Raw genomic sequence first — 26,834 nt, forward strand, 5'->3', positions numbered from 1 at the left:
TAAATAGAAAGTGGTTTCATCAGTTTATTGCTTTTTGCAACCCGAACTTTGCTGCCATTTCACGTATGGTCGAGTCTGTGCAGGAATACTCAATGCCATATACACTACAACAAAAAACAATGTTTTATCACGAGCCATACAACTGGTGGGAAAACAATCTAACCCCACATCGACATCATTTGAGAATCTGACAATAAATACATCATATCTCCAAAAAAGCTACTGGCATTTACATTAATCAACTGATTATTTTTCAAGTTACTGAATAAAGCAAAACTGGTGAGGGATCAAGTGCTCTGAAACGCATGCTTTTGGTGTATTCAAGACATCCTCCCAACGCACACATTCTGAACTCTTCCATAATTTCATTAATACCTAAATAAAATTAAGGTACTTTGTTTCCAGTTTAAATACCAGGAGAAAATAATTAGCACATTTCAATATATTAACTAAAAGACCATCTGTATAAAACTCTTCACACACGAAATATTTTAAATTAAACAATATAATTATTATACTTACAGGAAAACAAACTAGAAATTTATTGCTAGTACAAAAATTAATGTGTTTTGAGGAGAAGTTAGATTAATATTATTGCTATAAACACAAACAGTGCCAGAGACAAGAATCTGATTTTCATATTTGCTTATCATCCACAACCGGCTTTCAAGGACACGCAGGTACGTGGGACTTAGGAAAGCTGAGCTCCACAACTTCTTTCAGAATTCTGCTTTACGATCTGATGTCATTTTATTGCCTTTTAGTGTAACGGCCAGAATCAGTCTGCTGCTCCTGTGGTCTAACATTATCATTCATTAGATCTCCTCTCCGTGGAGAAAATAACCCTCGAAAAATCGGCAACCACCATGATCTTGCTTTCCCTCGTTAGTTGCTTGAATATTTTAAACTCAATACTGCTTTTATGTTAGCCCACAGCAAAAATAAACAAGTGGGAATGTTCACTATGTGGAGAGTCCATAACAATGTTTCGATGGCAAACTTTGATCAATTTGCTAACAAGCTTTCAATCCCCCCAAAAAAGCATTTTTCACATCCAGTGGATTGCGTAACAACACTACTCAGTGCAAACCGTCACACCTGCTACTCCACTAGTAACAGAACCAAAAGGAACGACACCGGCTCGCAGGTCTGCACGGTCCAGTTTCTTTGCAATGCACTGGTTTCCAGTCACAAGAGCGTATATTCACATCGGTTGCTTTTTTTTTTGTTGTTTTAGAAAAGCATGGTGCTTTTAATGGCCACTTAGCTTGCTGCTGGGTCATATTTTCTCACCATTATTTTGTGATTTTCTTCTTACACACACACAGCTAGTTGTTGACTTAAAAGTTGATCTGGAAAAACTAACAGTTCAGCCTCTCCATTCAATTAAACAGTCAACACTGGAGTTCATACGGGTTATCATCAGGGTAAACTATTAAGATTACAATAGCTGTAATTAATTACTAAAGGACTGTGAAGTAAATCAATGGAAATTTTAGCCTGGTCATAGATTCTATTATTGCTAAATGAAAGGTTTATACAAACCAGTGTTTTATGGACCTAGCAATTCTCAAGTCACTCAAAAAAAAAAAGTGTTAAAGCCACTTCTTTAATCGGGGTGGCTGAAGTCTGGTGCAAATCAAGTATTTAGAAATAATTGTCTAGGTCTGAAGGAACAGAAATGTCCAAGACCAGGTTCAGGTGAAAGCCTCCTACTGGTCACATCACCTTACAACATGCCATGGGATCCAAGCATGCCTCACGATAAAGCAGGATTCTAACCCGACACATTAATGCACCAATGATTTTAACATCAAGCGTGAACGCTAGAGTACTTACTAGACAGTTGTTGCCACAACAGTTCCTTTTCCTTCACCCCCACTCCCACATTCCTCCTTCCAAAAGAAATATTAGCACAAAAACAAAAGAATATTCATATTTGAAGGAGAAACAAAACAGTCAAGTTGCAAGTGAGAGACTTGAGAAGCACACGCCTTTCTTTTCTTTTGAAAAGGAGTCATACAGCAGGAACTGGATCCACAGCGACAGTAGTTCAATGGAAAATAATTACTGTATGCTGTCAGACAACTGAGGCTAGCATTGTGCGTACCACATACATCTGAAAACAAAAACTCTTCCACAACTTAAAATATTAAATATTTTAACCGGATCTCTTTGAACTCCACTTTGTATTTACATAGCTATCCACAATAACGTGCAAAAGTAAAATTCAACATCAAAATAAATTTAAAAGTCCAACAAATTCAACTTGACATTAAAAAAGGCAGCAGAGGTTCCGAGTCCATTTTGTACACAATTTAAAGAGCTACTGAAGACAGTGAAAAAGTTGTTCCAACGAAGCTTCTGGGATTTATCAAATCCAACTGTTGGGCACTTCCACCACTAGCTGTCTTTGCTGCAGAATTCACAATGTATCCCACCAGTGAGGTCTTTAACAACTTTTTCTTTGACCAGTTTCTGCAGTAATTTTGTTTCGCCTGTCACGTTGTGCATAGTTTGTCTGTTCATGGCAGCCATGCAGAGGTTGTTGTAATAGTGCAAAGGAGTACTGGGCTGATCGAGGTCATATCCAAATCCTGCTATGCTCACTTCATCACATAAATGCGTGGCTAGAATAACCGCCATGACCCCAATTGTGGGTACATTCTAAAAAGCAGGGAGGGGAAAAAAAAGCCTGTTGAATTCAAATGGCTTCACATATTCTCCTTTACCAGTTTTATAACACTTCACAGTATTTAATACATTTGACTACTCCCTCTACTCACTTAAAAATTAATATCAATTAAAATAATAACCAGTTAAAATTAAAAATCAAGTAAAGATCAAGTGAAACTAAACATTTCAGGGTCAGATATCGATATAACTTGAGTATTTGCCTTCAGCAGTAATTTTGGCTTTCGATGCTACATTTTTTTCTGTGAACTGAAGGCAAGACACACTATTGCTAGGCAATTTAACAGCAAGTAAACTCTTACTCCAAACACTCAAACTGACAGGCAGTTACAACTTGGCATTGCTTGATATGTGCTTGCTTCAGTCTTGGACAACAAGCACTCCAGCAGTATTCTTCAGGAAACTACTTTTCACTGAACAGCCTCTGAAGGTGAGTATACTCCGATACACGTAGAAGATAAATAGCTTGGTATATTACATTATTTAGATAAATAAACATTCCAAGATGTGAAAATCCTTCAAAACATTTGTGCAGCACGTTACCATTAACAGCCTTCCCACAAAGTAAAAAGGCTACTGCCGTTCAGTACTTCTCATAGCTCAAGAGAACTACTGATGCCCAATTTGTCAAATAGTTGAAATTTAACAAAAATGCAGTGCTTAATTAAATCAGGCAATTCATCACTCTGTCCCACTGCCAAAGCTCAGGACACAGCGGGAGGATATAGCAGCATTTACTGCTGAGCACTAGGGCATACGCAGCAATTCCCACAGTCAGAAGTACCTGCCAGAGGGAAGCCTGCTTTACGCTTCTCATCCTTTCCCCACTGCTGGAGACAGATCTGTCTGTAGGGAATCTCTGGATTGACTTAACAGGGCTGCTCTTTACACACCACTCAATCAGATGTCTGTTTTGAATATTTAACACCAATCAAAATGACGTGTGAGTGAACACCCTACTGGAGTGAATTTGTGCCTTGCTGCATCCAGATGCTCTGTAAAGCAGGCCATCTCATGTCAGTGTGCACAGGCATAACACCTCATCTGAAAAAGGTGAACTGAAATCCTGATTCGATTTTATACAAATAGAGAAAATGCAAGTCTTCTGAGAGACAGTTAATTTCCCATTACTTCAGACCAGCTGACATCCCACAGAAGAACTATACTGAAAGAACCACCAAAACCTTTTTTCAGTTTCTTATTTTATTCTTTTATACAGTTTCTCTCCTAAAATGAAACTTCTTACCTTATCCCAACCCCAGAATATTGATCGAGGTTTGGGGAACTGTAAAATGTCCAGAGCTGTCTCTTTAACAATGACTGGATTCAGAATCCGAAACTGTTTTGATGTAAAAGGAATTTTCTTAGCAACCTCCTTCCAAAAGAAAAGTCGTATCCACAGAGACTAAGAGAAAAAAAAAAATAGTTGACCAAACGGAAACTCTGACACCATGAAGTGTACAGCAGACATGGGGCATGAGTTATAGAATTCACCATTGATACTGAGAAACTCAGGAAACAGCTTAGAGCCGATTTAGTTCAGAAATACCAGCATACTGTTTGAGCGATTGGCCTAGAAGAGGAAAGACCTTCAAAGTATTTGGAATTGCAGAGGGTAGCAGGGGGAAAGTTTGCTTATTCTGAATATTTGACTGAGCTTGGTGTTTAATCAGTCAACATATCCACCAGCTCCTCCAGGTTCTCTGGACCCTCCCCAGCACAACCGAGCAGCAGCAGTCTTTGAAGAAATGGGAAAGGGAATCAGTTTTCCACAAACATTAACCAGGTCGTTCTGAAGCGAGCGCTGGACTTAAAACAATTGCTCAGGCTTTGAAGTGAACAGCTGTTGTTTGACAACATCCACCTAGTGATAAATGTACCACTTCAGAAGAGGATTTACACTAGACTCAGCAAACTAGTCTCTGATCTCATGCCATGTGCAGTCAATTAGATGCATATGAATGAAAAAAAAACACACACACCTCAATCAGGCTCATTTTACAAATCTCTCCACATAACATGTAACACTACACGTATGATAAAACTGACATAGCTCCAACATAGGTCTGTGTTTTATAAACAGGCTTCTTTCCTGCTCCAAGGTGCAACTCCACAACAGCTTAAACTGATGTAGTTGGTAAAAAAAAAAAAAAAAAAAAAAACATTTTGCTGTGGTCCCATCTTTCTACCTGTGCTCTGAACGCTTCAGTAAAGTACCAGTGCCTGCACAGGAAGCTGATCCAACTGAAAGCCTAATATTTGAAACAATAAGTAAAAACATTCAGCTTCCAGAGCAGTTCCCAAAACTGGCTCTCTGTAACAGCAAACACACCAGAACAAGGAAAAAGGTGGGAATGGACAGACACTGATGGGGACAGAGCAGAGACATGGCAGTCTGGTCTTGAGTTTTGATTAATTTAAGTTGCTCTGCAGCAACCCCAGCAATCCCATTTCTTTATGCTCCTTTTCAGCACAAATACAAACATCGTGTTTAGTCATCTACAGCATGTGAACAGTAAGAAGGAAAGAGCTTGGGAAAAGAGCAGGATGCCAAGCCTAACAGAGCAGGACAAGGAGACTGGGACCAGACACCAGAAGACCAGGTACGGGGATAGACCTGGGTTTTCTATTCTCCTCTTCAATTGGGTATTTACATAACATTGATGCATATTAACCCAGTTCTGCTCCTAAGACATGCAACTCAATAAAAGGTACCTTTTTCATAAAACATATACTTGAACTCACTGACAGAGGACGTTGTAGATGCCAAAAAGCAACCATACTTTCATTCCCCAAAAAATAGATTTTAATTCAAAAAGGTGTCCTCGTACTAGTCATTCTTGAAAAACAAATCTTTCAAACATGAAATAGCAAGACAGCTTGTACAACAAGAGAGGGATTCAACTTAAGTCAGAAAGTTGCTGGTTGGCAAAATTATCACGCTCCTGCGGGACCAACAGGACAGACCAACATTGTCTTGTCCCTGGTAAAAAATCATTAGACAGCAGCAGCTCTTAAATTTGCACTCAGGAATATCTCCTCTATAAAAAAACATACCCTGGTTATTCAAAACAAGGCCATATCCCTGGACTAAAGCAGTAGTAGATAGTCATAGTCAATATTAAACAGGCCTTCCATATGCCTTCATGTCATAAAAAAAATAAATCACAGAATTAAGAAGGGAACTTGGAGTACCTAAACTGTTATGCATCATATTGTTAAGAGAAGAAAGGCTGTCAAATTTCTATCTCAAAAATGTAGAGCGGTTGTTTCCAATCCGTGGACAGAAAACCCTAGCTAGGGGCTTTCAACTTATGGAAACTACCTGCCTGCAAACTGAAAGAGCCAAAAACCACTAGTTTAAAGAGTTTGGAAACACAGAGCTCTTCTATCAGTTCCTTAGGAATCCCTGCACTTCTGTAAATATTCAATGAGAAATGAGTAATTTCTTAATTCTGGAAGACCACAGACAAATGTGAATTAACAACTGCAGTTCTTCAGTTATACATTAACTGCAAGTATGCCACTGAAGGAGCATGGACCTCAGTGGTTAAAAACGTGGAACTAGCAGCCAGAAATCTCATTGCTATTTCAGGCTCTGCAGATTCAAACAAGTCACTGAAACCTAATGTGAAATTAGTTCTACTTTATTAAACACTCAATATGTCACATAGCTTAGTGTCTGAAATCTACCAGTATCAGTGGAAAAAACCGTTACTGTCAGCATGTGGCTTAACCGGAGTGCTGTTACCGACTGTAACTAGGAGACATAGCTAAAAAAAAGTTACATAAAAGATCCCCAGTATAATAAACCAGGAAATAGGGCATCAGTCAACTTCTTAAGCATTAGACAACAAAAACTGAACGGCAAAATCATAGGTACATGCCACTGCCACTTTACATACCAAGGTTTCATTTTTTACCATTGCTTGTAGCCAATTGAAATCAACACTTTTAAACAAAACAGCCACAAATAAGCTAGCAGGAGGATACTCGTGTTCAGAAAGCGGGGCTCCTTCTGGGTAAGTCATCCTTATCGTCGTTTTGTTACCAACGTGATCTGTGTATCCTTGGACTGGCGCATCATTTAACCTAACAAAAAAAGTTGAGAGAAACTGTATTTAATAAACAGTGCGCAACCTCATTAAAACATCAGACACTAAGCAAAGGACTTGTATTTGACCCTCAGATTTTTATTTTTAACAGAGCAGAGGACAGTGTTTTCTCAGTATCTCCGTGTTCCTCACCTCTCACACTCATCCATCCCCTATCTTTGAGGAGAAGCCAGTTCTATTTCTGGGTTAGCTGGCAAAAGAGCAAAACTTCAAAAGGAAGAACTTGAATAGAAAAGTGACTTAAAAGAGCATTGCAGAATTTCACATTCACTGCCTTGTGCTAACTCAGAATCTTAACAGAAGGGAAAGAAAACACACAGACAGTTTCCTGCTTTCTTTTGTTTACACACACACACGAGTATTATACACAGCAAAGGCACACAAATTATCCCTTCACAAACACACAGGGCAAAGTAACACATCCTGTGGGTTTGCATCATTCCAGCTCACAAAAAAATAAATCAGAAGCTAGCACACTGCTTACAAGAACAGTGTCATCCAGCTCCATCAGTTCTGCAGAACAGGAGAAATCTCACAACCTTTTCTGTATCAACAGGAAAGCCACTTTCAAGCAGCCAGCCCTGATTTCAAAGAACAGCTAGCGCAAGTTCTCTGCCCCTCTCCATGTCGAGATTTGTTCACTTATATATAAGAGGTATTGACTTGCTGTACCAATTCTTCCCTTTGTAAAAGGAAGAAGTCTTGCTTTACAAAGCTACTTATGGAAGTGCTTATATTACAAATTTGTGATTTCACATGATTCAAAATACAAAGAACAGCTCCAGCAGTAACATTCAGAATGCACAAACAGACCATATTCTGGACTTTAGCAAATACAGGTAATCATAGAAACCATGCACTGTTCCTGTAAACATAAGGAAAGATAAGCAGCATGCTCTGCAGTGTGTAAGCAAGCTGTACACTGAAACACTAATGCATTTTTATTGTGCTTAAAACAGCTATTAAAAAAAAAATCATATAAGCTTCCCAACCAAACAAGGGGAAAAAGACAGTCTTTAGGACTCCTTTTTATCTCAGAAAGCTTAAATATACGAATAAATAAAAACACTACTGCTTATTTCTGTAAGATCTCATTGGTTTCTACTTCAGTTGTGCCTGTGCTTTTTGGTATCTGAAGTCCACAAATAATTACACTGAATTCCTGCCTTGTGAACACAATGTTATTCTGCTCTTAAGACTCTGAATTCTATCAATTCACAAGTAAATTTCAAAAAAGCACTTTCAGAAGTAGTCTGATGTATTGCATAAAAAGTTGGAGATATTTTCCCCTCAAAAACCAACATCAGTTCATAAAGTCAAGCGGAAGTAGTTTGAAGCCTGAAATAGAAAATACATACCTTATAACAATATCAAACTGATTCAGTAAGTGACCTAGCTCAGATCCATAAAGAATTCCACCACTGCCAACAACAACACAACGTTTACAGTGTTTTGACTTCAAATCTTCTGGCAGATCATGCTCAGGTAAGAGTTCGAGGAGATTTTTAAGCTTATCAAAGAACCTGTGAAATCCAAAGGGAGGTCCGTATTTAAATAAAGCTTCATCTTCATCTATGTTTTTTCCTACAAAGGGAGATATGTCCATGCTGTATTTCTCTGCAAATAACTTTCCCATTTCTTTTTTCACATAAGAAGGTCGGCACTGTTCCTGCAACACAGCACTGGCATATTGTTGTGCTCTCTAAAAGAAAATAAACATGATTTCAGTTAGGAAAGCTAGCTTCAGGAACAGAAAAAGGCATCTTAGAGCAACCCGCCAGGTGACAAACAGCAGTTAAGCAAACACTGGGTTTTGTAAAGAAAACTTAAACATGGAAATATAAAACATTTTAAGAGCAGCACAAGGTAAAAACCTGCAAGTGAATGTCTCTCCATCCAATCATTTAAATCTGGATAGGAGGGGTTTTTTTACTAGGCTTGTTTATCCTTCAGAAAAGAGGGAAGTGAAAATGCTACCTTTTTTCAAGAAAGATCTGCCCCAAAGGCTGCTGGAGAATGCCTGCACTGTTACTCACACAGAAAAATTAAATGTAAAATTACCTTCACCCATCTAATTCAGCAGTGAGACAGCAAGAGGAATTCTACACCACTGCTCAACTGCATGACCCGAATTTTGCCTGTCGTAGGTTTATACCAGATACACACCAGCTGGTTAGAAGTTGTCAAATGGCAGGTTGGACTTGCTTACTAATCAAAATAAAGCAATGCTTCTTCCAGAAGTGTTGCTAATGGTATTGCTAATGACTAAACCACAACTCAAAGAATGCAAGGGGGATGGGGAGTGGGGGAGTTTTAGGTCTTGTTTCAAAGACATGCCACCAAAATTAAAGGTTGTGGTAACAAACTCCATAAAAATATTAAGCTGTAAGATAAACCACAGAAATTGCTCTGTAAAAGTTAATCATACATATATTTCAGAAATCCATAGGGGCAAACTGGTATCTGAAGCAAGGAAGAAGAGAAATAGCAAGATATTTTTAGTCACTGAAAATAATCCTTTTGCATATCTTCTTCCCTGCTTATCTTTCCTCCACTTTAATCAAAACAAACAAAAAAAACTACATTAGGCAAACACACAGGTCAGAGAAAGATTCAAATCTAGTGCTAACGCAGTTCCCCTTTTGTACTGCTACAGAAAGGGAAGTGCCTATTTGGGTGCACAAAGGGTGGCACGGGAAGCAAGTTTTGTATATATTTTATTTTTAAAAAAGATGAATCTACAGAACTACCTCTGCCACAAAAGGCTCTGCAAATCCAGGCATAAACACCAAACTTCTTCCTGGGCAAAGTACAACTGAGCAGCTTCAGGCTGCATTTCACCAAGTGCATCTTCGGGAGAGCCTCATTTTGCAGGCTGACAGATGTGCAGCCTACCAGTGAAAGCTAAGGCCGGTCAGCAGACGACTGCCCCCAAACAGCTTACAAATGGCTACTGCCTTGCTAGACAAAAAGCAACACCGTTTCTCCTCATCCCGCATCTAACACAAACAAAAGGAATTGTGGGACGGCAATAAATACACATCCACACAGTCTTTAGGCTTGCTTGGATTAAGGTGGTGGTTGTTTGGAAGCAGGAATGTGTTCTTGAGAAAAGAAGTAAGTCAAATGAAATGCGAAGGGGAGGCAAAGAGGTTCCCAAGGTGAACCTGTAAAAAGCCTACTGAAGAAGGTGGGGAAGGAAAGACACACACAGTGATGCTGAGATACTAAATCAGGGCTTCTGCTACATGTAAATTGTGTCTGAGGTATGAATGTAAAACATTCAAACACAGAAAAGTAACAAGTCTAAGCCAAGGTAAATACTGTGTTGTAAAGAGCAAGCAGGTTAAGTAGCAAAGGCAGAGAAGTGTCAGCAAGAACTCTAAGAAAGCTTTATTGGCTTTTGCTTAAAAGACACATGCAAAACTGCAGCAGAAGTATGTGCTACCTTAAATGCACAATTAAATAAAGAGCTGCACCCTCCTGCACATTAGACTTGTGATTCCAAAAACATCTGAGCGGCTACAAGGTAAAGCAGAGCGGGGCCTTGGTAACTACAACCTTTTGGTTAAATGTGTTGGGTCTGATTTTAAAAAAGCGTTACTTTCTATTTGCATTAATTTCCTGATCACGAGCTTTGCACCGACACCACAGAAAGGTAACAAGCAAGGAGCAGAGGAGACAGCTCCCTGAAACTGAGCGTCAGCTGGAAGCCGGCGTGACGGTAGTCTCCCCTGGGGCTGTCCCCTCTAGGCAGCATTCGCCTGGTGGCAGTCAGGCAAGGCCTCTGCTCCTGCTGAGGCACCACACCAGGTGGGCCCAGCGCTGAGGAGCTGTGACCGTGGCTGGGCTCAAAGCCCCCCTGGGGCAGGAGCCCAGCTGCAGGTGCCTTTGTGGCTGACCCAGTTCCCAGGGGACTGGAACAACCCGACGGGCTCGCTGCTCTTCGCTTTTCTGAAGCTTGGTCTCACGCAGTAACCATGCTAGGAAGGCGTGGCCATTTCATACATTACCCTTAAGTCACACAGTTGGATCATTTTACCCCTAAAAATCTAGTTTCCTTTTGCACTTCCACAGGAAGTAGAAAACAGACAAACAACAAAAAAAACAGTTCTACATCATGAAGAAAACATGAACAAAATATGTTTTCCCCTCACAGGATGATCTCAGCATTCAAGTCCTTCGTTACAGACCCTTATAACACTCATACTGAGGACTAATAAAACGTTTTTGTTTTAACCAAGTAGAAAATACCAAAAAATACCAACCCTTACACGATCGAGGTCCACATACGGTGTTTTTGTTCTGTCACATTCTTCAGGGTAAAAGTGTAACTTGAGGATATAAAGAAAGCACCCTCCAACCACAAACAGTACAAGAAGTCTAGAAACAAACAAGTTCATGTAGGGGTTAGGAGAAGGGGAAAAAAGCAATCCTCTAACTCCTAAATAGTATTTTTAAACAATTTCAAGACACTTGAAGAATTTCAGGTGAATATTCGCATTTGATTCAAACCAAGACAACTGATGGCTTTGTTTCCTCCAAGTCTTTCACAACTCTTTAGAGCTACTTGCAGGGAAGTATGAAAATATACAGATGCTTTGATACGAAAACCACTGCATACTGATTTTACATATTTCTATACCTGCATCATATATTTTAAATGCCTCTCTGATGGATCCAAACACCTCTGATCATATAAAGAAACCATAAAAGTGACTTCTACTATAAAGGAAACGCTATTTTGAAATATGCATTTTCATGCAAGTTGTGTTTTTTTTTTTTTTAAGCAAACAAAAGAACCGCAAATTGCAAGGTTTTCAGATAACAACCACTGCTCACAAACAAAATTTCAGCTCTCTGGCAGGCCAGACCGCAGAATTTAGATGCTTGGGTTTGTGCTAAGAAACCTAGTTTAATTCTTTTTTCTTCTGCATGTTTTGGGTGCTTAGTTCACTCAGTTTTAAAGGGTTATCTGTATTTTTGACCTACTCATTTATCATTACTAAGGAATCTCACTGTTGATCTCCAGCGTTGACTCATGTGACATCCAAACTGATTTGCAAGAATTACATCATTATTTGGTTAGACTGTGGTTGTCGCTCAGGTATATAGTTTGAGCCTTACCATTGATTTTCATTTTAAATTATTTCCTACGGTTGCCTAAGGACTGCACGTTTGTTTAAATGTTCTAAAAAAATATATAAGCTGCAAAGTATTCAGTGCTTCTTGAAACTCATTCAGACAAATTTAAATAGAGGTTCCTGAGATTTTAGGGAGGGAAGCATAAAAAGCTTGTATAAATAAATAAACCCACTAAACCTCACTGCCTTTCATTTTCCCCAATTATCAGACCTTACAAAGGACTTAACATTGTTACTTATTCGGATCCAAAAAAGACTGGAAGCACTTGAGAGCAAAATACTGGGATCTCATACCAGCTAGGAAAAATACGTGTAATACTACGAGAGAGTTGATGCTCCTCCAAGTGTTTTAGGCACCCCAACAAAATCTGGGTGCCTAACCCTCCATTCAGGTCCTGTGGTAATCCCATACCTTGATTTTTGCATCCTTTTTGTAACTGCTCAAGCTAGGGGGAGAGCAACTGCCTCTATATTACCACTGCAATGACACTTACTTGGGAGTACCTTTTAAAAACCAGATTGGTCTTCTCATCTTCATGTGCAACTACCTTACACCATTGCACAGGAGGCGAACGATCACTTTTCAGCTTTACAGAGGTATTGTCACTCAGCATTGCTGTAAAAAAAAAAAAAAAGAGGAAAAAAAGGTTTTATCACGACTTTTTCTGAATAGAGAAGTTCAGAGGACACTCAAATGTTCAAATGACTCAACTTGCTCCATTTGCCAGCAAAGACTGATTCTTTCTTTCTGTGATTATCATGTTAGGAATACTGAATCACTCTTGACATCCTTATGATCGGGAACATACTCATTTTGGATGCAGTGCCAGGAAATGGTTCTAAAAACACGTAAGTGTTTCTATGTATAAGTCTAATAACTGCAACTCTTGTCAGACACTTGTTTGATCTCAGTCAAACACCAGTTTGTTTGAGCATTCTTTACAATTCAGACAGAAAAATCTGCGTGGTATGCTTAGGGTTATTGAGGACGCCTGAATCAAGATGTCCAAGTACTGTAATACCCTGCAGGCTTCAAGCATGCTCCCAGCACGCAAAACCTGTGAGCACCACCCCATCCCCAAAACTGGAGCCCACAGCTCCCATCAATTTCCCAAGGCTAATTGAACCTAGAATCACAGAATATCCTGAGTTGGAAGGGACCCACTAAGACCGTCAAGCCCAACTCCTGGCTCCACACAGGACCACCCAGCAATCCGCCCACGTGTCTGACAGCGCTGTCCAAACACTTCTTGAACTCCAGCAGCTCGATGCTGTGACCACTGCCCTGGGGAGCCTGTCCCAGTGCCCAACCACCTCTGGGTGCAGAACCTTTCCCTCACACCCAGCCTGACCCTCCCCTGTCCCAGCTCCATGCCGTTCCCTCGGGTCCTGTCGCTGTCCCCAGAGAGCAGAGCTCAGTGCCTGCCCCTCCGCTCCCCTCGTGAGGGAGCTGCAGGCCGCCATGAGGCCTCCCCTCGGCCTGCTCTGCTCTGGGCTGAACAAACCAAGGGCCCTCAGCCGCTCCTCACACACCGTTCCCTCTAGACCCTTCCCCACCTTCATAGCCCTCCTTTGGGCACTCATAGTTTTATGTCCTTCTTATACTGTGGCACCCAGAACTGCACCCAATGCTCAAGGTGAGGCCGCCCCAGCACAGATCAGAGCAGGATTATCCCTGCCTTCAGCCAGCTAGCCATGCCGTGGTTGGTGATTGCCCAGCCCTCTAGTCCATCGAGATCTCTCTGATCATTAGTCTGACCTCTTCAGAAGCCCCAGCAACACGGCCGGCAACTTCAGCAGCAAGCACCAGAAGGGACACGCAGAAAACTCTGCCTGGAGGGCAGCAGGGCCGGGAGGCTGCCAGCACAGCAGCAGTTTCTGTGCCCAGCAGCAGCTCCCCCCAGAACACCACGAGCCCAGCAGGGGTGCACAGCACTCCCGCACAGATGGGCAAGTCACTCATCAGTAGCTAAGGAGAAGCAATCTCACCACTTTGCAGGAGGCAGTTTGTAAGCTCCCACGAGTTTCTATCGGCGTGCTCCAATTCTGATTTTGGAAAGAAAAACACAGGCTGGCACGTCAACTTCTCATAGGCTGCTGCCATTAATCTAAGATGGGAGCAAACACAGAAACGCTATGCAAAGCCTAACTACACAAGTTTGCTGTCTTTGCACTGAACAGAGAAGGGACACAGGCAAGGGTTTTAGAGCCTTACTGACCTCCTGAAGCAGCTCCCTTTGATCAGCCATCCACAGGACAAACAGCCTGATCCTCCGCAGCAGAGCTCAGCCCTACTCACTGCCTTTGATCTCAGCGCTTACGGCTCCCTGCTCTCCACTGCAAGGACGTTCACACTCCTGCTCTCTTGCCAAGAACTCTGTCACAGGGAAGTTTTTTTTTTTATTGGAAAAAAAACAAAAGCAGGTCTAAGAGAAGGCTTTTATCCAGAGGCAATTCCCAATTCTCTCTTTTCTGCTCCACCTCATTTGACTTTATATGGGGATATTGCCCGCTTAAATTAGCCTGCACTGCCACTCTGACCCACTGCCTATTCAAACAGCCAACCGATGTTCTCAGACACAAGGATGAAGGAGCTGGTGAGACGGACAGGTCCCCTCCAGTCCTCCAATCCAGCCCACTAAAATCTAGTTCAGCAGATGACACAAAGGCTTCCTCTTTGCACCACCACATATTGTTTCTCAGTAACAAATCCAAGATTCACCACAGTAGGTCAAAAGCCACAAACGGTAATAGCAGGGCAGAGATCAATGCCAGCATCTTCCATCCTTTGAAGAGCAGACAACGGTTAAGTGATGCTCTCTAGAGCCACCTGCAAGCAGTCACATACCACAAAACAGTTTAAAAAGAAGCCTTATTTTTTTTTTGCCAGCAGAAGATTTCACCACTTACCTCTAACATAACAATATTGAAATAACCAAGCTGCCTAAGAACCTCAAAATACCCACCTAGCTGTATTTCTCAATGCCACAGACTCTCTGAGCTGTCACAAGCATTTGCAGGCCTTTGTAACAAAGCAGCAATACCTTACTCAAAACAACGCTCCAGTAGGTCTGAAAGCACTGAACAAACAGGTCGGTATCATTATGCTTGCCATGGAACATGGCAAACCAAAACCCAAGGGTTAAGCAATGGCCAAAGTCCCCCAGAATGCTAACAGTTAAGCTGAAAATCAATTCCAGCTCTCACACCACCTACGAGGACACAAGGCCGCAGGTCACAGGGAATCGATCAATCGAGCAATATCTCGTCTCTTCTGACTGCATCTACACAATTGAAAAAATCAGCACAGAGGAGGAAAAATGGGTGTTGACACCACCAGGCACCTACAAGTCCATTTTGCTCTCACCAAAGCCCACGTGGGTAGAGACTTTGCAAGCGTCAGGAAAATTTGCTCGAAGGACCATAGCCCAGAGCCAGGATGGATTACCGAGCTGACCTGCTCTGCCTTGAGACGTCCAGCACTACCCCAACAGGAGCTGCCCGATCACCTTACATTCCAAACACATCCCTCCCACCACGCTACACAGACACCACAGCTAAGCACCCCTCATCATCATGGACCCAGAAATTTATACCCACATGGCCTGGAGACCAGCTATCACACAGAGATCACGTTGCCAGCACGCACTGGGAGCAGCCCCGGCTCAGGGCCGGCATGGTCCCACAGGGTGCAGGAGGCGAGCGGTGATCAGAGCCTGCTGCAGAGTGGGAGGAGAGCATGAGCAAAGGCTTGCAGAACACGTGCAAAGTCCAGGATTGCTCCACGCACACGGAGCCAGGTCACTGCGGAGACTGGCTCGGAGCAGCGCAAGCAAGGGGCACTCGGCGCTGTTTAACAAGAGGGAAGCAGATCACTCCCTGATACAGACGGCTTTACGGCACGGACGTGATCACCCGGTGCTGCACGTACAATAAAACAGTAATTCCATCTGGTGCTTCCACAGACACAGCTGGGGCAAAGTATAAAAAAGGGAGCCTTTCTTTGAAAAGGTAAAAAAGGTTGATGAAAAAACAGGTAACAAGCTTCAGCAATTTGCACTACGGAACAACGCACTAATTATCTCTTGGATAAGCAATATAAAGAGGAGATTTGGTCACAGTCCATAGGACACTAGAGCAGAGCATTCTGCATGGAAGAACCACTGCCAGACTAGGTACGGAAGGATCCTGCTGCAAGGGAAGTATTACAACAACACACCAAGTGATGCAGGGAGTTCTGGCCCTAGTACCAGCAGAATTTATGCAGGAATACGCTCCAGATTAAGCACACGTTATCCAGCAGTTTGAATCAAATCCATAAAGTTTTATGGCTTGAAATACAAGGGTAGGATGAAAGCCTTGCTACCTTTGCTTCGTTCAAAGCAGATTTTTATTTGTTTGCAGATCAGTCTTTCCTACCCTAGGACCCAGGTTTCGTTGCAATTTGACAACAATGCTTGTGAAAACCCATCCGATGTATATAAAACATGATACTGCCTAATGTAACAACATGCTCCTGCAGCATGGAATGCCACGGCCAATCTCCTCTGCAGCATAAATCATCAAAAAGCAGTCTGCAAGCAGTCAGCTTTCAAGAATTTCCACGGACAAGAACCTCCTACTACAGCACTGCACACAGAGTTCCTACAACAGACACACATTTCACGAAGCCTTTCAAAACAAAGAAACGGGAAGGCTGCAGACATCTGAAAGAGAAGGAACCGAAGAGATGGAAAGCGGTGAAGACAGAAGGGGATTAGCGAGGAATGCAAGGCTGCAATGAGCAGGTACTATCAGTCTTCCCTACCTCTGAGCAAAATAAATTCCAGTTCGCCTCACTCATCCTGGATGTGCAAGAAGAAAGCGAGCTTATTAAACAAGGAAACAAGAGGATTTCATTAATCATCTCGGCACAGTCTCTTTGAGTCCAACTCTTATTATTTAGCATACTCAGTATTTTTATTTAGTCTGTTTATATGACAAATAACGTCAGTTTTCATTTCATCTGCAACAGTCTACTTCAGGCTGACTTTTGTCAGTTCTGTTTACTTAAGATGATCCCTTTGCTGATGAAGTAAAAATATACATATCTACGTTCAGTGCAGCGGTTTTTTTATTTTATTTTATTTTTACAAATTGTTTGGAGTTTGATCCTGCACTTTGAACTGAGTCAATAAGGCAAGGCTTCCCCAAGGGCAAATCATGCCTGCCCGATCTGGTGGCCTTCTGTGGTGGAGGGACTGCATCAGTCGACAAGGGAAGCCCGACTGATGGCATCTACTTGGACTTCTGTAAGGCCTTTGGAACAATCCCACACAACAACCTAACCTCTAAATTGGAGAGAGACAGATTTGAAGGGTGGACCATCCTGTGGAATTGGCTCGATGGCTGCACGCAGAAATTGCTGGTCAATGGTTCCATATCCAGGTGGAGGTTGGTGACAAGCAGTGTCCCTCAGGGGGCTGTCCTGGGACCAGTACTTTTCAGTATCTTCATCAATGACATAGAAAATGGGACTGAGGGCACATCAGCACGTCTGCAGATGGTACCAAGCTGAGTTGATACCAAAAAAGGAATAGATGCCATCCAAAGGGACCTGGACAGGCTGGAGAAGTGGGCCCATGTGAACCAAAAGAGGTTCAACAAGTCCAAGGGCAAGGTGCTGCACCTGGGTGGGGGCAATCCCAGACTGGGAGAAGAACTCATGGAGAGCAGCCCTGCAGAGAAGGACTTGGGGGTTGTGGTGGATGATAGAACAAGGGGGTCTTAAGGGGAGTCTTAAAGGGGGAGGGGTCTTAAGGGGAGTCAAACTCTTAAGAGGATAGATTTAGATTAGACATTAGGAAGAAATTCTTCACTGTAAGGGGAGTGAGACACAGGAACAGGCTGCCCAGAGGAGCTGTGGGTGCCCCATCCCTGGAGGTGCCCAAGGCCAGGCTGGATGGGGCTTTGGGCAGCCTGGGCTGGTGGGAGGTGTCCCTGCCCATGGCAGGGGCTTAGAACTGGATAGGCTTTAAGGTCCCTTCCAACCCAAACCTTTCTATGATTCTATGAATAAGTGCCTTCCACTAACTGGAACTGCGTAAGAGTGCTTAAAAAGGCAAGGCAGGCAGTAACACCAGAGAAGGCACCTCTCCCACAATCTTCATAAGCTTCAAAAAAAAAAAAAAAAACACAACTAAAAGTCTTCAAGTTTACAGAGAAAACCAGTTAAGTTTGCAGTTAAGAAAGCAAGCAGTGCCGAACAGCTATGCCTGCAGTGCAGTACATATATTCCGATGTTGCCATTTGCATTTAAATGCCACTATGTCCCTTCAGAAAGGGACAGTGCCACATTTGCTTTGAGAGCGGTAAGTGTCTCAATTTGCTTACAAAAGATGTCTCAGTAGTAATGCTGCCTTACAATCACATTTTGCATTGACATTCCCACAGCTACCCATTGTGGTGTAATTAGTGAAGACTCGAGGGACTTAAACTTGCTTTTCATCTACTGAACTTAAGTGATCCCTGTAAAGCTGCTGTGAAAGCTAAATTGTCCATCAGTAGGAGCACACTCCAAAGCTTTTTGTGGTGTTATTCTTCTCACCATAATTTACTTTTGTCTCATTGTTATTCTTAAGTAGACAAGATTTCCACACTTAGAATATTTCAGAAGCAATTAATTTAAGTCTTCGGGACTTAGTCTTTTTATGTGGGAATGCTAAGCAACAAAAAGCAGCGTGTGTCGAGTCGAGCACAACCACTGCCACACCCTGAACAATTGCATTTGGTTATGTCGAGCACCTGCATATACCCGAGGACAAAGGGAAGGACTCTCAGCCCCGTTGTTCAAGCGCTACCAGCTCTGTTACAAGGCACGGAGACAGAACCAAAGCAGCCTCCAAACAAGTGCAGGAGGCACGCTTACATCCCTCACCATCCTCTTGTTAAGGACCCTGAGCTGTAACCCCACTCAGTGGACGCAGTTTCCACTTACCTCCCTCATCTGTCCAATTAAAGGACACTCCTGTCTCCTCACACGCTGAGGGTCACATTAACAGCCTCCACAACTGAGCTCAGGATTTCATGTTAGCAGTTACTGTTCCAAAACAATCTCTGTGTAGGCAGGGACTGGAGCCACATTCTTACTGTTAGGCAGTAACTCCATTCGTGCAGGAATTTATCCATCCAACCTCAGCAAGTACCTGCACATGGACAGATATCAGCAGCGTGCAATTGCACACGGGATATCCCGAGCTGGAAGGGATCCACAAGGATCACTGAGTCCATGAGGAAGCTGCCCTAGGCAGAAGGACAAGAGATATCTTGTTTTACAGCTGTATAGCATCTAGTTCAACATTAACTATACCTGAAGTCTATAAGAGTTGAAAATACAAATCAATATTGTCTCTCCTAGTACTACCAGGAGTAGAAACAGCAAGCTTTATGAGTCATCCACAAGACAGTCCATCTCAAGGTCTTGGTGCACAGCTTTTGAAGTTCATCTACGAAGACCAGAAAGTTGAAGTATAAAGTCCAGGGCAACTGAAGAAAAGACACACCCTATATAAAGTAATCACTAGTCAAGAGCAATAGGGCTTGAACAGGCAGTAAATCAGGTGGTAAAACTAACACTAAGCACCCCAGAAGCACCTGCTCATTTCATGTCCCCTTCTGTAAATCAGATACGCACAATTTACTTTAGAAACGTACTTTTAAAACTGTAAATGATAAAATGAAACTTACTTGGTTTTAAGCAACATTTATGCTTCAGAAAACAAAGGTGAAATGTAAAAGGAAGAGGTGTTTGGACACAGAAGAAACTCTATCAAGACATTCTTCATTAAGATGCTGCACACATTATCACTGATGAATTCTGCATGCCCTGTTCAAGGCTTGTTGTTGGAATGGCGTTTTGCTTTTTTAAACACTGACACACTCCAAAAATTCATGCAAAGCGTTAGAAGAGTACCTTTAAGGAAGCTTTAATCGCTTACAGATTGTTTCCTGGGACAGATTTGAGGAAAACAGATGACAAAAAGTAAGAGACAACTACACCACTAACCTCTGTGACTGCTTGCCAGGGTTGTGCCCATGGAACAGATCACACATTTTGTCTGTCTTCGTTATTGACCAAATAGCTGAGATACCATATTCATCTTGAAAGCCTTAATGAAGAGCAATACGCAAATAGAATGCTATTAAGTAACAAAAGGAAAGTTACTTTGGTAAAATTTATAGTTAGGATAAATTTTGTTTGCTTCTGCACTACTAAAACCCAGAGATCAAAGAAGATAAGATCTAAAATCCAAAAAAAAAAAAAAAAAAAGACCCACAAGGGGAAAATTATTAACTGGCTAGTAGTTTGTGGTTTTGCCTTTTTTTCTTCTTTTGAGATGTACAAAATGTTTAAGAGCCATCTGTTAAGCAGAGCCTCTCAGCTGAAAAAAAACACCTAAGAAATTAAAATCTTTTTTAAAGAAAAAGAAGATTAAAAAAGTCAATAAATACATTTTTAAAAAATTGAAATTATGCAGATTTTGGAAAACTTGGAAAGCGCTCACAGTTCCATCCCACATCCTCCAAACCTGCCGAGTTCACTGTAGTGAGCAAAACAGACTTGACTTGGGGAATTTCTACTTAGCTGAATTTATTTCTAATTAATGCAACTTCTAACCACAGACTCAAACATTGAGGGGGAAAAAAAAATAATTAACCCATGAGTAAACACCTCTCTCTTCCCTTTCCCAGACTTCCTCATCTCCGTTTCCCTTCCTTTTGCCCCAGGCTGCACACGAATCCCACCCCAACTCCTCCGGGGAGGAAACGGGCAGTGCAGGAGTGGGGGGCCGTGTCCCCCAGAGCATCTCCTGCCCCTCATGGCTTCTGCTTGCTCTTGAAAATGTCTGAGCAGGGTCACCATCAGCTCTTCCGACTAGAGGTTTTGGCACCTGTGGGTTATTTACACGTTTCCGAACAAGCTAGCGAACATCGTGGCCCACCCAGGCTCCCTCTGCTACAAGACCCCCTCATTTACGCTCAATGTGCTCTCCCTCCCAGGCCTCCTGCATCAACCCGTGGCTCCTTCAGAGCCTTCCCATGCTTTCAAACTTCACCATCTCTTGATTGGAAAGAATAAGCCATTATGAAAGAAACTTTGCAAATAAGCTCTGTCCTGTTGAAAAGAAATCATTATAAACAGTCTTCTCTTTTAATCGACAGTGGATGAAGCCCCCTCCCAACGATATTCAGGGACAAAAATGATGATGCAAAGAATAAAAGAGTTGAAGCTAAGTCACACTCCTACCTTACAACTGCAATAAAGTAGACTATTTTTATCCACCCAAAACACCGAGTTTTTTCTTAAATATAAAACCAGTTTGGAAATACACTCTCCTGTGACTTACAAGAATTTGTTCGTAACCAACCAGCCTAGAACAACATACGAGCATTCTGCAGCACGAGAAACTCAAGAAACTGCACGCCAGCGAAGGACTGCCTTTCTTTCCAATGGCAGCTGCAGAAGTGAATCCAAATTTTTAAGCCAAATCTCAAACACAGGTTTTAAAGGCCAATTGAAAAGTTGCCCAGATGCTGAAATTGGATCTCAAACCTACACAATGGAAGTAAAAATCCTTTTATCTGAATGGGCCCACTTGTCCAGAGTAACAAAATACACAGGAAAGAGTGGGAAATGAAAAGAAACAGACAATTTGTTCTAAAGGAACTGTTTCCGACTGGGAAATCTCTTTCTGTAGCGCATTAAAGTTTTGAATATCTTCCTTAAGACTTTTTTTTTTTTTTCCAGCAGCACATGACAATAATCCCTTAAAACCAGAAGCACGAGGAAAAATTCCTGAGATATTAAAGATCTGAGGCAGACTTATCAGGGACTTGCAGCAGCACGAAAGACTGTTGGGTTACAATCTGTAGCAGTGGACTAACTATTGGATGTTTATCTTCAAATAATCCTCTGATCATCACCTTACCACTTCTTAGCAGAAATGGTCGTAAACAAGAAGAGAGTAGTCTAAGAGCTGTTGCAATTTCTTACCGGAGGGGGAAAAAAATGGAACTAAAGGTACAAAATTGGAGACTTCTGTCAAATATTTCTTCTGTTGCCACTATATAAACCCCACGGTAACGTGGGTACTTTAACATACTCAGACATTTGATAAACCTTATTTAAATATCATCAGCTTAGTACATATTACTACCGAACGACACAAAGAATGAGTATTTGACAGATATGCCTCTTCTGATGAGCAGTAGAGTCCGTTGTTGCAGCTGATTTAATAAAGTCAGTAGAAACAATACTTCCTTGATGGCAAAGAGAAGTTTAGCCTGTAATACGGTTATAAGCACCTACAACAGACATTGATTACATTACTGTATAACGTGTCTTACCAAATGAACTTTGACTGTTAAGGCTTTTTAATCAGACAATAGAAAGTAAAAAAAAACAACGTACTCTGTGCAATCTCCGATTCATTTGGTCAAGATCTGTCTCCTCAGAAAACCAGAATGCAGCAACGCATCCTACACGTGTGGACAGAATTGGCAAAAAAGCAAAAGGAGGAGTCAAGGAAAACTTCAGGGCAGTTAGCAGGCACTGCCAGAGAGAGGTTCACGGGCAGGAGTTTTTGTTTTGCCTGAAGCCAGGAAAACCAGCAAGAAGCAAGAGCAACTCAGAGGCAACATCATTTTTCTCTCCTTGCATTTTCTTCTAATTGTTTAATGGCGGATTCCTACATCCTCTTTGCAACATCAGCCACAACTAGCTCATGAAATCATTAATAACCTGAAATTATCGGGTCTATTTGCCCAGTCTTTTCCTCTAGGAAGGATACACATAGTTAGGCTACGACTTGCTCTTAACCTTGGGTCAGCCAGATCCCAACACACAAAAATTTGTTCCAGCTCAAATCCGGTTCAATTATTGACGCAATTAGAGATGTTCAGAGGCTAACACCTCCTGAAGGAATGCTTCCTTCCAGCAGCATTCCCAGGAAGCTTTCTGGATATTAAGAGCTTCCGTTAAAATAATGTTATGGGCAAAGACGTTCAAAACGGGGCTCACCCTCACGGTTTCACTCCTGCCTTGGCACCTTCTCCTCTAGTCCAGCTCTCCAAACGTTTCTAAGCCTTGCTGTGAAACCTCTCTCAGGTACTCCGAAGTGAGCGACAGCAAATTATCTCCAACACAAACGCAAGAATTATCAACAAGATGTCCTTGCAACGCCTACGGAGGCAACCGGTGCTCTATGACAGAAGAAAACTGCCTGAATTTGGATTTTAGCTGACCCTCAAATGAGCTACACAAAACGACAGCGTTCCAGCCAAACAGGAACCAACAGGTGAGTCAAAGAACTGCCGTTGTGAACAGCGTGGTATTAAAAAGATAGATTTCTTTCCTGCACAGGAAACTTTTGAGCTTCCCCCTCCCTTTTTTAATTTAAACAGAATTTTAAAAAAAAGAATGCAGCCAGCAAATGCCAGTTTTTCGTTGTATAGGTTACCAGTGTAAGAAACGGTAGCCTGTCTGCACAGGATGTTCAGAACCCGAGGTCAGGCGCTCCTCTGAACTTGAGCCGAAGCAGGGGAACGTGCACGAAGAGCAAAGCGGAGTGTCCCCAGCCAGCACTCAGCCACCCCTCCCAGGCACATCTCGCATGCTCCTTTCTGCCACACGTTCTCCTCTCCGAACCACAAGCCCTGCATCTGCGCGAGCGCCAGTCGGTGCTTTGCGGATGAGCTCAGCAGCCCAAAGGGGAGGAAAAGAGCACGGCGTATCGGCACGGCACCCACCCCTAGCCGCGCAAGTTCATCTCGCGCAGTGGAAGGTATTTCTGAGCCCCTGCGAGGAAGCCAAAACAAACGAGATCTTTCCCCTTACATGGGAAGCTTGGAGAATAAATCATCCCTAGAAGAAACGGTCAGAAAAGACAGGGCATAGCATTAATCTTTACTGGGCTAAGGAAACATGCCAGCAGACTTCCACGGCCAAGATGTTTCATATTACATCTGAATTATGCAGCAGAATAGCACCGAACAACTAGTAATTATGGAGCAATGTTAATGGTACAGCAGCATTTTTACCACAGTATCATCTAACACCCTAAGAGACCATGGCAAAACTCACACTTGAGGCTATACAAGCAGGAGAGTCCATGCCAGACGTGTCCCATGAAGAAAAGGCTTAAAATTAGTTGCAATATAGCAAAAAAAAGTTGCTAGAATCAAATTTAGTGGCTAACTTCTGAAGTCAAACCTTCAGGACTTAACAGGTTGCAGAGCGAGCAGGGAATGATGAGCTGCTCCCAAGGAGAACCAAGGGCTCAACTTTTTTAGCTTCACGCAACAGGCTATGAGTTCGTCTTTAGACACACCAAGCACGTAAACACCACAGAGGAAAACAAATCAAACAAAAGGAGAATATCAGCACGCAGGAAAAAGTGGTCATAAATATATATGGACTAGGAGCATAGGACTCCTGGGCAGCAGAGGAATAATTTTCCCTTAGTCCTATGGGAAGGCAAGAGCCTATGAGACGTTTTAAGAAAGTCCTTAATAATTCATGAACGACCTCACGAGAGAGTTGCCTGCAGCAGGGGAGACGTCTCTGTCATCAGGTCCTTCACCTGAATTAGTGCTGTGCGGTTTCAAGGCATCGGATGCACCCGCTGCAGGTGCTTTAAGCTGTTGCGTTTGATCAAATTTTGTCCAGACTCGCCTGTAATGAGAAAATTACTCCGCGACAAATTTGAAGTATTGGTTGAGTCTTGTTCAATAACTTCGCCTTGATCAAAGCTCAAGACCTTCTGAAGTTTTCCAGGATTTCTTCCTCAAGCAAAACAACCTTCACATCAAATACCAGAGCTCTGCAGCAACCTTAGCACGTAACAGCCCTTTCCACATCTCTCATCTCCAGATACCCGTAAAACAAACAAAATTAAACATTTTCCCGTTTTCCTCGCTGAAAGGAAGTTGCTGCTACCACGCTCTCTTTTCCTACATCCTGCATCCTACATCTGTCAACCATTTGGCTGACTTAATCACGCTCCACAGAAGGACAGAGGTTACATCCCCAGCAGCTCCAGGAAACCACAGCCCAGGTGAGCCTGTTCCTCACCAGCCCAAAGGAAGCGGCCAAAGCGCCAAACCATTCACACACGCTCTAACTCCTCAGCCGCATTTTGACCTTTCAGTGAAATTCCCTGAGTTTGCTGCCTCAGCAGAGGGGTCGGCAGACAGCTCAAGGTTTCCTGGCGCTTGAGCTAGAAGGGAGATAGCAACCTTGCTGCAGCAAAACGGAGTAACACGGTCTGCGGGGAACCGGCACGCACATCTAAGCCAGGCGCTGCGTCTGAACGGCCCCACCATAAGCTGGGTTTAAAAATCCACATCCACTTTAGACACGTAAACATATATCCACACAAGAGCATTTACCTCAAAAAGCTGTCTTCAGGACAAAAAGAAATACGCATCTGTATTTTCCCTTAATCTCCGAGTTACGGCAAAGCCAGCCGTGGGAAAGGCATTTACCCCCACCGATTTTATGAACATTTCCCATTAATTTCCATAATTTAAGAGAGACGTACAATAAACAACTCTCCTCCATCACCCTTATATTTCGATCTTATCTACCAAAATAAAAAGAAACAAACCAACTCAGCATGAGAACTCCTCTCCCTGGGCAGCGCTGAAGAAGACAGGAAGGTTTTGGCAGCGACACCAGAAATAATTGCTGGTTTGCCTCCCGATCGCTCCAGCGCAGAGAAAAAATGAAAATCACCCGCAAAAACACTATCGCAAGCCACAGGCAAGCAGAAGCCTATACGTTTTATTTCAGCAGAATGACTCCAAACAGCCCCAGCCGCATTCCTGGCGCTGGGAAGAGGCCCGAGACGGTGTAAAGCTGGGGAATACCTGCATCTCCGCGCTTTCCCCGGGGCCAGCTCTCCGAAGCCAGGGCTGCCGTGGGGCCAGCTTTAAATAGGGGGCAGGGAAGGGGATGAGACAGGGGCAGGGAAGGGGCTGAAACAGGGGCAGGAGGGAGGGAAGGGGGCGGCGGCACGGCGCTCCCCCGGCGCTGCGAGGCCTCCCCTCGCCCTGCCCTGACCCCCCGGCAGGGCCCCGCACCTGGCGTGGTGGAAGCGACCCCACCCTCAAAAATAGTAATAAAAAATAAAAATTTAAATTAAAAAAAAAAAAAAAACACAGAGAGATCGGAGCCTTCACGCCTCGGCGGGCACCGCGGGGGAGGAGGGCAGCGCCTGTGAGGGGAAAGCAGCCCTCTGAGGGAAAAAGCCCCCCTCTCTGAGGGAAAAAGCTTCCCCTTCTGAGGAAAAAAGCCCTTCTCTAAGGGAAAAAGACCCCCGTCTGAGGGAATCAACCCCTCTCTGAGGGAATAAACCCGCTCTTTGAGGGAATAAGCCCCCCCCCGAGAGAAAAAGCCCCCTTCTGAGGTAAAAGACCCCCTCTCTGAGGCAATAAACCCCCCTCCGAGCCACACAGCGCCCCAGTCCTCCCTCAAAACCCTGAAACCCCCTCTATTTCCCCCCCAAGAAAGCCCCCTCCCGCCTCCCCGCTCCCCCATACCCGCCTCGCCGCCCCTACCCACCTGCGCTGGGCTCGGCCCGGGCGCCCTGCCTCCGCATCGGGGCGGGCGGCGGGGCCCCGCCGCAGGTAACGGCCCCGGCGGGGGCAGCGGCGGCGGCGGCACGTGGCGGAGCGCAGCCAATGGGCCCCGCACCGCGGCCGAGGGGCGGGCGGAGGCGGCCGGCGGCGGGGCCTGCGCTCTGCGGCCCTGAGGGGAGCTCTCCGCCCCTGACGGGGAGCGCTCCGCCGCCCCGTGAGGGGGGGACGTTTGGGTTGGGTTTGCACGCAGTTTTAGGGCTTC

The 26,834-nt window shown here is 43.4% G+C and overlaps 1 protein-coding gene across 17 annotated transcripts; it reads right to left on the bottom strand.

The window, feature by feature from the left end:
* ST3GAL5 (ST3 beta-galactoside alpha-2,3-sialyltransferase 5) lies at positions 1 to 26,699 on the bottom strand. Of its 17 annotated transcripts, none has more exons than XM_035547383.2 (7): positions 26,556 to 26,699; positions 12,458 to 12,569; positions 11,078 to 11,192; positions 8,168 to 8,511; positions 6,600 to 6,786; positions 3,941 to 4,099; positions 1 to 2,667 (listed from the first exon to the last, which is right to left on the bottom strand). In XM_035547383.2, the coding sequence occupies exons 1-7, from the start codon at positions 26,590 to 26,592 to the stop codon at positions 2,404 to 2,406; spliced, it is 1,218 nt and encodes a 405-aa protein (XP_035403276.1). In that variant the 5' UTR covers positions 26,593 to 26,699; the 3' UTR covers positions 1 to 2,403. The 17 variants fall into 17 exon arrangements, with proteins under 17 accessions (XP_035403276.1, XP_050566455.1, XP_035403284.1 ...); XM_050710498.1 differs by having other exon boundaries at positions 11,084 to 11,192; positions 12,448 to 12,569; positions 26,556 to 26,675; XM_035547391.2 differs by having other exon boundaries at positions 12,448 to 12,569; positions 26,556 to 26,675.
* Between the last annotated feature and the right edge of the window lie 135 nt (positions 26,700 to 26,834).

This window comes from Cygnus atratus, chromosome 4 (assembly GCF_013377495.2).
Source record: "Cygnus atratus isolate AKBS03 ecotype Queensland, Australia chromosome 4, CAtr_DNAZoo_HiC_assembly, whole genome shotgun sequence".
NCBI lineage: Eukaryota > Metazoa > Chordata > Aves > Anseriformes > Anatidae > Cygnus > Cygnus atratus.